This window comes from Centrocercus urophasianus, unplaced genomic scaffold, assembly GCF_019232065.1.
Source record: "Centrocercus urophasianus isolate 14NV4802_14NV808 unplaced genomic scaffold, USGS_Curo_1.0 seq_14, whole genome shotgun sequence".
In the NCBI taxonomy this organism is placed as follows: Eukaryota; Metazoa; Chordata; class Aves; order Galliformes; family Phasianidae; genus Centrocercus; species Centrocercus urophasianus.
Window position 1 is genome coordinate 18082176 of NW_024884586.1, and position 13885 is coordinate 18096060.

Below are 13885 nucleotides of genomic sequence, written 5' to 3' on the forward strand. Positions count from 1 at the left end.
CTTTCTATTTACTCAGGGATGAGGGGAGGGGAGTTTTACCACGGGACATCAGATGTCAGATCCAAACTACTTGAAGTAACACATCTTGTCATCACCTTGCTCTCTGAGGAGAGGCTGCTGCCCATGCACACCTGATCCAAAGACTCCACTTGCCACTAAGGAGCCTCAACTGACCTCTCAACCTCTTCCACACAAGCTTGCCTCCAGTTAACCTGTTTCATAAAGTTGCCCGTTTGAATTCTGATGCTCAGATTTCTAGGCTTTTAGTTGCTTTTGTATTTATCTGATGCTCACAATGCTTTCCATATTAGCAGCATCAGTGAACTAATGGGTTGTTTGTTATTTCTCAGATCACTAGTCAAGGCCTTGAACAAGTCCTCTGGCAATACCCATCCCTGCCCAGGACTCTGCTCCTCAGCATCACCCCTACCATTTCCTATTTTCCTACCTATACATCCTCCTGCTTACTCACAGACCATGTGATAGCAACTCCATGCATACCACTGTAAACGTATTTGTCATCAGTTTTTCTGTGTAATAAGTGCTTTAGCAAAATCCCAAGTGTGTGACATTTTCTGCATTTCTTTCAGACAATTATCACCATATTTTCCTTATCATACATAACACAGATAAAGTTGTCACAGCAATTGATAAAGTTTATCAACTTTATATAAGAAGTGAAATGAGGGAAACTCAGACTGTCTCCTGCCACACTCACCCGCAGCTCCTGAAGGTGACTTTGTGTTCTCAGGCTCATTCCACACCTCTCCTTGTTTCATATAGCAGCACACCAGGAAGGCAGAATGCACCATGGACCCACACTGCTACTGTCTGGCCAGCTAGAATGCCTGTGCTAAGCAGCCAGCAGTTTCCTACCAAACAAGAATGGAAATAGCCTCGCTCTTCTCACAGCAGAGGCATTAATGTATGTCTACCGCTCTCATGAAACTCACAGAGACTTGATAGTTTTGCTCCCTATTTGGTTTCACTGGTATAAATTGATCTGTGGGTTCTAAAGTTATTAGAAGGGTGTATCTAATGGATAACACAACTCCCCAAACCACATTCTTGAAGAAACTAGGCTAAAAACATATTTTTGCTGGATATGTGTGTACGCTTGCAGCAACAGACATTTGGGACTCAGGCATGCTGGCAGATGCACCTGCTCACATCCAAAAGGCTCAGCAGACCCTGCAGTCAAGCTCTGCACATAGTCAGGGTTAAGATTTGAAGTAAGGCTGAACGCTTTCCACTCTACTGCACTGGATGAGAGATAAATTTTAAAAGGTAAGTATGTTTGAATGAGTTTGGATGACACCAGATGTTTGGGTGAGAGTACCAAAATATCTAGGGTGGGCTTCCCAGCCTAACATTCACTAGCAAGCCCAAAAAGCCACAGGCTGAGCCTCCACAAGAGCAGCAAGACGGACCTTGGTTACGATAACCGGAGGAACAAAGAGGGAAAGACACAAGGCTGATTTTCTCCACCACATGTTTTCGGTGAGGCCTCGGGCAGGTGCCTTAGCCCACATACTCTACGCTACAACTTTCCCATCTGTCAAACAGGAGAAACAGTCCGCTTCAAGAAGGAATCAGGTTGCTCAAATGCATTAGTGCTTATAGACTACTTTGAGAAATTCTATTTATTTATTTTGTAAGGTGATATTTTGAGCCATCAGCTTTCAACAGCACAGTGCACAGACAATAGAGGCATGAAGTGAGCTTTTCAAGTTTGCTGTGGCAGCTCAGAGCTTTAGGACAAGATGCTTCCTCTGGACAAATAGGTCTCGCTGACTTGCCTTTCCCAGATGATTCAGAAGCTCTGACTGATGCACAATACCAGTGTTATTTTTTCTGCAGTTGGATTCCTCCTCCACCCACGCCTACAGAAAGGACTGATTTATTCCTACACATGGTTACTAGCTCAATGCCCCTGCCGATCACAGGCCCCAGATGAGGCCCTTGTGTTTGACCTTCACAGCCATGAGTCAAACAGCGCAGTGTGACCAGCCTGCAGCACATCGTTCATGAGCACAGCAGTGATGAGGTTACCCAGACCACCAGCCAGCCATATGACTACAGCATCCTAAAGAGCTTCCAAATTGAATCAAGGGGTAATAATATTTTGGTGACTCAAGAGAGAAAAACCTTTCGTCTCAGAACAAATTTCCTTTCCTGCGAAATTAAGACCTTCTGATTTCAATTTCACCTCTTCTACTGCTGCTGAAATGAAGCTGCTAAAAGCACAGATGACGTGCAGTGATGCCTTCTTTGGGGTAGACAAAATTTCTGAATCAACAGATAAAGGGACACGGCACAGCTCATTCTCTGAACACCCTGAAATAGTCGAGTATTTTCCTTTGTCCATTTTCTCTTACCTCAAATAATATCTGTCTTGATCAGAGAGATCTTACTGCAGAGATGCATTTCCTTGCTGTGGGCCAAACAGACCCTTCACAGGGACCACGTGACTGTATGTTTTTGTGCTATTATTATTCATGGGTGTTTATGGGTAGCAAGTAAATCATGTGGCCATATACGAATGCATTGAGAGAACAGAAATCTGATGCCCACACCTTAAAAACGGTGAAGTTGTGAACTGGGTCCATACTCCATACCTATGCAATACACTAAGAATAGTTGGGAGGGGCAGCTCCTCTAATTTCCTGGCATACCTCATCAGAGAAAAGCTAGGCTACCAAAAAGAACTTGCTTTTAAGTTTCCTAGAATGTTTTGTACAGGCACATGCATGCACACATGAAACAGTTATTTCTGAAACACCTGAAAGCAGTGTGGTGTGTCACACACAGCTGCCGCTTTCTTCAGTTTGCTATGGACACAGTTTTACTGTAAGAAGCAAACAGGGGCTTTTGTGAGAGGTGGGCACATAGACAGAGATGAGCCACCTCAGAAAAAGCCCTGGGAAGCAGACACCCTCCTGAACAGCCCAGGAATCAGTCATTTTCAGGCTTGGCTCAGTAAGCAGTCCTCTGTGTAGCAGTAAATGACAGAGGTAAAGACTGGAAAATATTCTTTGCAGTCTCACTTTGGCCTGCCATGAAAAGGGAAAAACGAATCAAAAATACATCAGAATAAAAACCCGTTAAAAACTTCCTCAGGCAAGGAACATGGCAGGACTAAAAGCTTTGATGGCATTTAGGCTTCCAGCAACACAAATCTTGTCTAAAATAAAGTAGTCTCTAGACTAGATAGTCAGATAAGACAGTGATAGATCAGCAGTTATAAGTTCATGATCTTTCAGATGAGACATAAAACGGGGGTCTTGACCCTGTGTGATCATTAAAGATCTCATAACACTTTTTGCAAAAAGAGGGCTGTTAATCCCACTGGTCTGGAAACAAACCAATTTAGATAACTACCTCAATCAATCTTACAGATTCATCTAAATACAGTACCCTGCTCTCCAGGCTAAAATACCACATAGCGTTTCTGTGTGCTGTAATACATGACTGAGTCCTCCCTACCTCAGCATTAGGTGAAGCAATCCACGTGTGCACACCGCCTGCTGCCCCTACAACAAGGTTATGAACACTAATGTTTCTAAGGAACATGGAAGCACACAGTGCAACAGGTGAGAGATTCATTATGGACTTCAGCATGGTTCCATTTTCATTAAATCCATGTACCTCAAAGTGGTCAGAAAATAAAGATTCCCAAATACCAGGTGCCAACAGATAAATTACAAATGAAGTAGAGTAAAACACTCACACCTTTGCTATTGAATAAATGCATACAACAGCATCCAGGGAGATGGGGACAAGTTGAGGATAGCTCGAGATAACAAAGCCAAACAGATGGTCAGCAGGTGGTCTTGGCAAGTAAATTTTGAATCATCAGAGCACGATTTTTTTGATAGAAATTAAGGGAAACACACAGGTTCATCCCAGGCACACCAGCTAACGCCCAGGATGCCTCAGAAGCATACATTAATTCCAAAACTTCTTTACAAATAGCATTACTGAGGGCCTCAAAACTCCCTGGAGTTCATAAAATATGGAGATCCACAGGAGTGGATGGGAGAGCAGAAAAAGCAAATAACGGAAGCTTCAACTGGGCCATGTAGTGAATGCTTAGTTTCCCAGTGCAATGGACAGATCATCCCTTAGAAGAATATAGCAGCAATAAAATCCTGAAGGCACACACAGCTTGATCTGCAGAAGACATGGAATACAGATGTAGCAAAATGGCAAGGGATCTTTACTTTCATAAAAGTGTAAGAGGACAATCACATCTGTCACAAGAAATAAGCTTTGAAACAGTCAAAGTCTTAACAGAAGCATGCCTGCACATACAAAAAGGAATGCCTGGGCTAGAGTGTGCCTCTGGGTATTAACAGCAAAGGCTGCCTTTGAATTGAGCTCTCCATCCAGAACTGTCTGCCAAGAGAAGTATGCTATCATTTTGCAGTTAGAGGAAGAGGAAAGCTTGTTATCAAAGAAGTGCTCAATTATGGTTACTTAGAGCACTTACCTCCCATGATCCCTTGGCATTACCAGGCTGAAGCAGTTTCTCATTGTGAAGTTTGTGCCATTGCTGAACAGAGGATAAAAGCACATGACTTCCTTCTTAATGCATGCAACTTTCCAGTAAGTCTTTCCACTCTGCAGCCAGATTACACCCCCATCCCCAAACAGGACTCCCTCACACTCGCTCATTCTTGCTCCTCTCACACAGGTGGCAAAGCCGATGAGTCAGAAAGGCACCAGCAATGTTTAGCTTACAGTATGCAGTAAGGAGAATGGGAATATTTTCCAGTTACTGATTTTGTACAATTTGATGCAGTAATATGTGGTTACCTAAATTGCAAAGATTGAGCTAAACCAATAACTACATTTATCATACTCTAAGAACCTTGATCCTATGCTAATTCATTCTTCATAAACATTTGGTAAGGATGAACCCTTAAGTAAGAATTTGATTTTAGGTACAATGTGACACCATCAAAGGTCAGCGTAGCATGAGAACAAGGTGCAAACATCAGCAAACTGGGAAAACGTTCCACATCAGAGCAACTGTCAGCCCAGTAGTTGGGGGTGCTCTCACAGGGATCTCCTACATCATGTGAGATTACCCTAACCTCAGTCTACTGTTTTTTCAAGAGCGCATCGTATTTTCTCTCTAATTTGGACCAGAAACCGCATGTTCCTGGCAAGGGTTTAAAATGGCTATAAAATTGCTTTTTCTGTTTAAACAGAGGCCAAGAACTCCATGCTAGCTACAGGCTTTCTTGTTTCTTCCATCTGCAGTGAACTATAAGAAGGACCAAAACAAATATTTACAGAAACCAGTAAGCAAAGACCTCCGCTTCAAAGGAGAAGGCAAGTTACAATATTAAGAGTTCTTAACCTCTAGAGTTACTTGGTAGCAGAAAGAGCTGGTGGGCAGGCAATCAGTTTGTTGCCCCCACGAGAATACTGACAATTACACACTAGCTCTAGAGGAGTTCTGCAAAACGCACATGGGTGCACCCACTACTTTTTCCAACAGTACAATGCTGGGTTGTTATGGCACCAGTGTACACTGACAGCAAAACCACTTGAATGGTGAAGAGCCGGAGTAGCTGTCTACAAGTGCTGCTGAATAGAGACATCCAGGTGCTGAATCCCACTTTTAGCTTGCAAATTGTCCTTTAACAAAAATAAGTAATAATCCACCACTGAAATCTGAGCTTCAGAGATGACTATAAAAAGTAAAACTTGCTGATGAGAGCTCATGGTAAAAAAGAATGGTCAGCAAGCCCACACTTTCCTCCAGAAATAACATGTAACAGTACCAAAAAAGAAAAAAAGGCAGAATCACACTAGAAAGTTCACTTAACATTCCCATGCTCCTCCCACTTCTTTTATCAGTGGACAGACAGTGGGAAAGCAGTGGCAGCTTCTGCCCAAATATATTTCATCGATCCAAACTTGATCAATCTTAGAGGAGACAGAACCAAGAGGAACAAAAATGAGCTGCCATCTGTGGTGTGCAGTAAGATTTTGTGAGTGAGCTGACATGCATGTCAGACAAGAGATGCATGATACTTTAACAGAGAAACTTTTGTATCGCTCTATATTTAATTTTTTATAATCTATACGAAAGAAATATTGATGCCAGGAGCAGCGAGCTCATCTCCTGTGAAGAATGCTAACAAATAACTTGACAGTTGCTGCACAGCACATTAGCATGGCTGTCATAGCATCTTCACAGTGTGACACAGATCAACCCTGCCTGAAACTACAATTCACTACCAGCAACACACACCTGGAGGTAATTGAGAGCTCCTCACATGCCTGTTCATTGCAGAGGAGTTTGGACAAGATGACCTCTGAAGGTCCCTTCCAACTCTAAGAATCCTACGGTTGTACGCCCTGGTACTCCAAAAAGATCAAAAACCATGCTGAATGCACACAGTGAGGGAAGCTGCTAGCAAAAGCCCATCTGCACTAAAAGAAGTCTAAACCATTGTTTTCGGAGATATGCTCATTGATTTTGTGCAGTAAAAGTTGACTGTGGAAGCAAAAATAGAAAAGTCACTTAATTCACAAGCTTCAGTTTTCCCTTTAACAGACAAACATAACAGATTAATTACTGAAGTGTCATCACATCTCTGACAGAACAGACCCAAATGGTGCAGTGCCTACACCACTTACACAGTAGTCAATCTAAATCTTAAAGTTATAGCTCTTTTTCTCCTAAGACTTCCATGTAGGCACATCACAAGCATTATTTATTTGTATCTGCCAAGATCTTCAGACAAGAAACCATTGAGCTACCACCTGGAACTCAGCAGCAGCACCTTTGTGCTCCAGTTAAACTGTTGTGCTACTGAGTGCTTCTGCACACAGCCACGGGAGCAAGAAAAGATGAGAGCAGGTACAAGCTGCAGTAAGAATGAGGGCAATTAAAAACAGAAAGATGAAGACCAGAAGGGAAACAAATCCTGATAGAAGATGGCTAGGAAGCTCAAGAGAGGAGTACAGAAAGAGAGGGACACAGGAGAGAGAAAAGAACCACCACCTCAGCTCTGCAAGAAGCCCAGGGAGAACACAACCAAAAACTGAGCCACCATCCATGTTCCCCTGCCTTGCTGGGTCCTCTGGCTGCTAGGACCAGGCCGCTCCTGGCAGAGAGTCCCCAGGCCTGCTAGAACCCCTCTGTGCATCCAGAGCCCTGCAAACCACCCCAAAGCAGGGCCTCGCTGACATGAGGGCGAGCACCGTGCTGGGGAGCTTATGTAACTCTCTTCGTCCTACGGGGTAAGCATGAGGTGACATCCAGCACAGCCCAGAAACACAACCATCACAGCAGCAGCACAAAATCCTCCACAACCCCAATGAGAAGGCACAGGTGCCCTCCTCCTTGCCTGCCAGGCACACAGCAGCCCAGAGCCCACCACACAAAGCACGTAGTTCACTACTAACCTAGCTCACGGCGTCCGCAGTTCCACCAGCTACTCCACACACCAAGAAGTAGAAAAAAAATGGAAGTAGTGCAGTGCTTTCCTCCTGCTTCTGCTGCCGACCCCTCCACAGCTCACTGAGAGCTCAGGTGCCCCTGCTTCCCTGCCCCGCTGCAGCTGCCTCCCCTTTGTGTGGGGGCCGCCCTGGGGGCAGCTGGCACCACTCAGGGCGTTCTGGAAAGTTCCACTCAGCCCCCTCAGCTCTGCACTGGCTGTTCCACCAGGAGCTGCACATGTGTGTGATGGGGTCAGCAGGGCTCCCAGGTGGTCTCCAGAGCCAGGTGGTGGCCAGTATCTGCTGACTGTGCCTCGACAAAAAATTAACTTGATCCAAAGGCAGAGCAGGTGTTGCTTGGTTTAAAATGACCTTCGTTGATTAGCAGCCTGTGCACCACAGCGACCACTCAGAGGCAGGGAGCACAGAGGGGATGTCTCTACAGGGGGTCCTCTGGTCAGAGTTTCTGAAAACTAGGGCAAAGGCCAGTAAATTACCCCTAAGTTATTTATACAAGAAATATCAGAGGGCCTCCTCTGTAAATGGAGGGAATGGATGAACTTTCAAAAACGAGAAGAAAACATATTTTGCCCCAAATTCAGTTGAGCTGGAGGCACAAGCCTGTCGCAGAGATCTTTAAGAGAACACCATAGAACTGCAAGAGAGCAAAAGCTGTGTTTCTGCTGTCTGACCCAGTAAGAGATGTATGTGGGACCTGCAGTGTATTTGTACACCCAAAACTTACAGTTGGCTCCGTATCTTCACAGCTTCAAGAGCAAAAGATTTTCAGAATTTGCCTAATAGTAGGTAGCCAGGCAGAAAATGGATTATTACATTATAAATAAATGGATTATTACATTCAACAGCCAAAAGGAAGTGGTCAATAAATACAGTAGAATGCAACTACAATGCAACATACAATGCTTCATGGTTACATTACTGTCTTAAATATCCCAAACACTGCTTCTTACACTGGGGTTTTGATTTCTTGCCCAGCTCTCTCCTACACAGCTCAGTCCTTCCCACCCGCGGAGCACTGCTGCTGAGCTGCCTGTTTCTCTGGGAGCTGCTCAGCAGAAGCAGGCCATGCCATCAAAGCCAGACCCCAGTCCAGGGAATTCAAACCACTTGCACTGGGGGTCACGCAAATCAACTGTTTCTTCCAGAGGTAATTCTTAGCGATACCTCACGTGAAAGTTCACTGAATTTTCCGCATTTTCTCCCACAGTGTACTCAAAAATGCAGGAAGTTCAAACTAAGTGTAAGGGTTTTTTGTTTTAGTACCAATTTTGCTGCGTGTGTGAAAGTCTGTATTTAAACTAGAGAAAGCAATGCCCTCTAGTGTTCTGCACAGAAATCTGGAAGAAGGCTCCCAAAAGCCTTACAAATTTCAAGCTTAGAGCTGCTGTACTGTCTCAGTCACTGCCAAAGTTTTGAAGTCTTATGGCTAATGCGCGACATGCTTAAAATGTTCTGCAAATAAGCATGACAACAGAACTGTTTGGGATCTCTTCCTTATATTTCTGATGCCTGCTACAGAATCCTGTCAGAAGTATTTTGTGGGCACACACTGATGGCTTGAGGAGCATTTGGGAACGAGAGGACTTTTCAAAACCTGATCCCTTCCTCCTCAGAGTTCACAGAATAGATTTATCACACCTCTTCCCTTTATCTCCAAATATTATCTGTGAACAATTTTTTTTTTTTTTTTACTGCTTTCCCACTGAGACACAAGTGTTTTTTTACTGCTTTCCCTTGCACCATGTACACACATTTGGCAGGTAGTGACTCACCCCACCTCACAGCATGTGGCACTCTGAATGTATTGATGCACTGCAGACAGAGCTATGAAACTAAAGAGGTTTAAATAAAGAGTAGAGCTTTCTCACTGTTACACAAAAACTACAGAACTATCAAAATGTTCATTTATATTCATATAGATTTCAAAACTCAACTTCACATCACACAAAGGACTGGAAGAGGTTTTTAAAAACTGGACTTCAGAAGAGCAGAAGATGAATTCCTTGCTGATGGCAGTTCTTAAGTGGGCATCTAGAAGTCCTTAAATTTTGCTGTGCAATTACTCTCCAAAGACAGCTGCTTGGACTTAAACCATCTAAAATGAAAACTTGCATGCCTTCAATTGAACTTTTAATCACATAAAATATTTTTTAAACTATTTAACAATAAAAGTCACAGTTGACTACTTGGTACTTTATTACATTACGTGCTATTAACCTCAGCAGACCAAAAATTGCAATAGGAAAAACAGCAACAATGAAAAAAAACAATTAAAATCACACATCAGTTACACCCATGTTCTATCTGAAATAAGGGGACAAAAAAGGTGAAACTTATCTTCTAACCTAAGGGGTACTGGTAGAATTAGAAAATTGTCTGATAAGTCTGAGAGAATCTGAAGTCTTCAGGATAGGCATCACTATGCACCTCCCAGAGGATTTTATGCATAATAACAATAGAAAAGAAATAACAAGCTTTGTTCATAGAAGTTCTACAAACAAAAGCCTGCCAGACTGACTGTAGTTCTACAAGAACGACTGGATGCAAGTGAAACATCCACCTCACTGAGATTACACTTAAAGAGTAAATTCCGGGCTTGACCTGGCACACGTGATTAGTCTTGTAGGGCACTACATTTGTAGTCCTCGTGTTTGAGGCTGCAGTACTGAGTTCGCATGTAAAATTGGGATCAAATAAGCTTTTTTTAAGAAAGAAAAAAAAAAAGATGTAAACTTAGGATCTCTGCTTCAGAATTTGAATTACATTCTCCTTTCCTCAGAAGGGAAACAATGAACCTTTTAGTTAAACAATCAGATTGTTTTTCCTCTAATAGGGAGTGATTAATATTCTGCCTACAACAAAATTATTTCAGATCTTGTTATATGTGTAACTAAATAAGGGAGAAAAGAAAGCAGTTTAGAGGCTATCCAAAAGACAACCAAGGTAGAATGACCAGTGTTTACACCACTGCATCAGGATCTGTTGTTTGTTAAAGGTATGACACAATAAAATCTGACTGATAATGTGCACAGAATACAATCCTCAAGAAATATCTTGGAGAATCAAAATCATACAAAACAAACAAACAAAAAAAGCCCTCACAGAAATCAGTTTTTTCCTCCCGTGTTGTCACTCTATTTGCTGGGAGCTGCAGGGGAAAGGAACCACTCAAAATCCAAGACACAAAAAAGCAAGAGGAAGACAGACATCATCATAAGAATTCACAATCCCCTGTTGGAATCAATGAAACGTTGTTTGTTTTTCCAGTTCTTTTTGTTTATTCATCAGTCCAGTGTCTCTCAGACACATTTTCACCTCCTCCAGGATGAAGCAGAACAATCTGAAAGAGTATTCTGGAAAATGCTCTAGCATTCATAAGAAAGAGACCACATACACATATTGCCATATCTTGAGAAGATCTGTGCTGTGCAGCAGGGCTGGGAGCACTCTATCATTGTTTCACTTTGCAGAGATTCCACGAGTGTCAAAGAAAGACACTTTAACAATCTGAAATGTGCATATTCTCATCAGTGAAGCATAATTTTCTTCTGCTCTTCCCCCTAGCTGTCCTCTTCTATAGGTGTTCAGCTATGAGACAAGCACTGGTGCATTCCCCTTATTGTCTTTTTGCATCACCATCTGCAGGTACTTCAGTCGTATAGGAGGGAGTTGCTCATAAAGGTCAAAGCCCAAAGGGCTCTCTGCATTCAGCAGTCTGTAGTAGAGAAGGTGCTTTTTCAAGGTCTGAGGAGAGAAACAGCAGCCATTAGACGTGTCTTAAAAGTACAAATCTAATCTTTTCTCCTACTTCTGACATAACAAAGTAAACATGACAGACAATGCAACTACCACATCCAACATATTTAATTGCAATGCTTTCAACAGAAGAGCTGTAAAAAAAAAAAAAATCAGTTTCTTCAAAGAAAGTCTTTTGATTTGCATGAGTTTTCCTCTTCTGAACTCTTTCCTCAACAATCTCTCTCAACAGTCCCTTGCAAGAAGCCCAAATGGGGTTTTGAGTGGGAACTTATAACAATGGACTGAAATACTAAACAAAATTACATAGCTCTGTTACACAAATGATAAACTTCAGCAAGATCTGGTATGGTAAGGCAGGATGGAAAGGTGAAAAGTAGAAACTTAATATCTGTTTTGTTCTTCTGTGGGGGAAGAATCCAACTAAATGTTAAGGGAGGTCTGTGCTGGCTGCCTGTTCATAGCTGTGCTAGAACCAGCCCTATAGGATCTAACACTACACAGAAAAAACTGCTCAGGCAAGAAGCATGGAAATAGAGTAGAAGAAATTCATAAAATCACAGAATCATTAATCTATGTTCCAGAGGGCTCATTGTGTTGAGTTTAATTGTAACAAGAAGTAGATAACACTACTGGTAGATACTGTATGTTGAAATCCTGCTGCCAGTCTCTTCATTCTCAAGTTAGCAATGTAGATAAACAACAATTTCAAAAGCCAAAATGCAAATCTGTGAAGTACCATGCCTGAAAAACCTCAATGGTACACATTGATCCTTACAAATCTTACCTCATCCACCAAGAGCCAAGTCTTTCGCAGCATGCTTTTCCGAGCAGCATCAGCCTCCTAAGAACACAGCATAAACTTCAATTAATATAGCACAATGCCATCTCTGCCCACAGGCCTTGCAGCACTCTAGAACAATGCTATACTTATTAAGACGATGGTCCAAAGAGCAGCCTGTTCTATCAAAAAAGCTTCAAGGTGGCAAACTCTTGGGTCCTTCCCACTCCTCCTTCCCGTGTTGACATCTCAACAATCAAGTAGAATTGTAGATCAGGGGAGAAAAGAGTTAGCAGGAGGAACCAGTGCTGGAGATCTGAGACCACAGTAGGGCTCCTGCTTGGTTAACTCAGGCAGCGAGTTATTCAAAGAAGGTAAAAGGAAAAAACGCTCCATACCTTTAGACTGTCCCTGGCAGAGGCTAAGACAATTACAAGCCCTCTCTGCGTGGTCAGCAATTTCATTACATGTGCTTCATTCTTTCCTTTTGAACATTCACCCATAGATGCTTAGATTCTGTTTCTGTAGGATTGGCTATGATTAGTGCAAGCTTCTCAGGATATTACAAACAACAGTGGCTGTCTACTGTCTCCTGCGTGGATTCCAAATTTCAGATCTCAGACAACTGCACAGTCCTCTAGCCATACTTATAATCTTTGTTTTCAAGTCCAAGGCAGGTGATCCATCAACAAACCACAATGGATACTGGGGAATACCAGGTGCAAAATCCAAAGCTCCCAGCCCTGAAGCACTGATATTCCTTACCTACCTGAGTTGTGATGTCTTGGGAGAAAATAAAGCTGTTCACATGAGCCACGGCCACCACATAAAGAACAGGGCACCAGGTGCTGCGCAGTGCACCTGTGACCAGCGTTCGGAAGTAATGTCGCAGGAGGTTCAAGTTATCCTCAGGAGGGGAAGTGTATCGCTCGAGAGGCACAGGAAACTGCAAGAAACCCACCCAAAAGGCAACATTACCTTCTGTGGCAGAATCTAAGCAGTGAGGAATTCCCCAGCTGCTAAGGCACATGCTGCCATGTAACACAATACATTTCATTGGCACAATTCCCATTTGGAGCAGGACCATTACTGCCCAGGCTGACTGATGTGACATGCCTTTGACAAAGCATCCTCAAGATCTCTTCAGCCTTACAGATAAGTGTTTTAGCAGACAAGTGATGGTACTTGCTTTTTGGCACAGGTAGGAAAAGGTGTTTCAAAGTGAAAAGACAAAGTGCTTTCAGCAGCACTATATCTTCTGCTAATGTATCAGAGAGACTTACAACAGCCTATGCATTTAGCAAGAACAGGAAAGCAGATATATATGCCAGAGTTAATGCTGCTGTTAAATTAAACTTCCAACGTTTTCTGACTTCACTGTCTGACTTCGAAAAATAGGCTAGAATCACTTTTAATAACAACTTAGTTTTGTTCACTTCTCCATTCTCCCAAAATCCAAACTGCCACCTTCTCTGTTTTCACAAGTTCTGTAGGTCTAATGTTACGTATTTCACTTTGAAGTATTTTCTTTGCCAGACTAAAGAAAATCATTGATTCTACACATTTCAGCAACAGTCCTCAGTGCAAACACAGCATCTATGCTGAACTTTTAGTGTTTGGCTACAAAGGCAATATTACTAAAATTTTTTACTGCTCACTAAGGTAAGTTAAACATATCTTAAGACAAAACAAAAGAAAAAAACCCATCTCCCTCTATATTGATTTTGCTCCTATGAAACTAGAACATACATAGGGAAGGGCTACTGGAAGCACCGTGAGTACAGAGAGCTTATCACAAAAGCAGGCCAGAGAATCCTGGCTTACTTGGCTTAAGAAACAAAGGCTCATCTGGCCATAACAGTATAG

General features: G+C 42.6%; 2 protein-coding genes across 10 annotated transcripts in view; both read right to left on the reverse strand.

Annotated features, from left to right (window-relative positions):
* The window catches only part of LTK (leukocyte receptor tyrosine kinase), a 139782-nt gene extending 131105 nt beyond the window's left edge, over window positions 1–8677 (reverse strand). Inside the window, exons 1-2 of the mRNA XM_042813198.1 lie at window positions 8664–8677; window positions 7429–7457 (exon numbers count right to left, since the gene is read on the reverse strand). Coding sequence (XP_042669132.1) covers window positions 7429–7457; window positions 8664–8677 — 43 coding nt within the window. The remainder of the gene's footprint in view (window positions 1–7428; window positions 7458–8663) is intronic.
* Window positions 8678–9599: 922 nt separating this feature from the next.
* The window catches only part of RPAP1 (RNA polymerase II associated protein 1), a 39264-nt gene continuing 34978 nt past the window's right edge, over window positions 9600–13885 (reverse strand). For 7 of the 9 annotated variants that reach the window (XM_042813862.1, XM_042813861.1, XM_042813860.1 and 4 more), the window contains 3 exons: window positions 12789–12965; window positions 12026–12082; window positions 9600–11226 (listed from right to left, as the gene is read on the reverse strand). In XM_042813862.1, coding sequence (XP_042669796.1) covers window positions 11071–11226; window positions 12026–12082; window positions 12789–12965 — 390 coding nt within the window. In that variant the 3' untranslated portion in view covers window positions 9600–11070. Of the gene's footprint in view, window positions 11227–12025; window positions 12966–13885 lie in introns of those variants that run through there. The other 2 variants (XR_006168022.1, XR_006168021.1) reach the window with 2 other exon arrangements.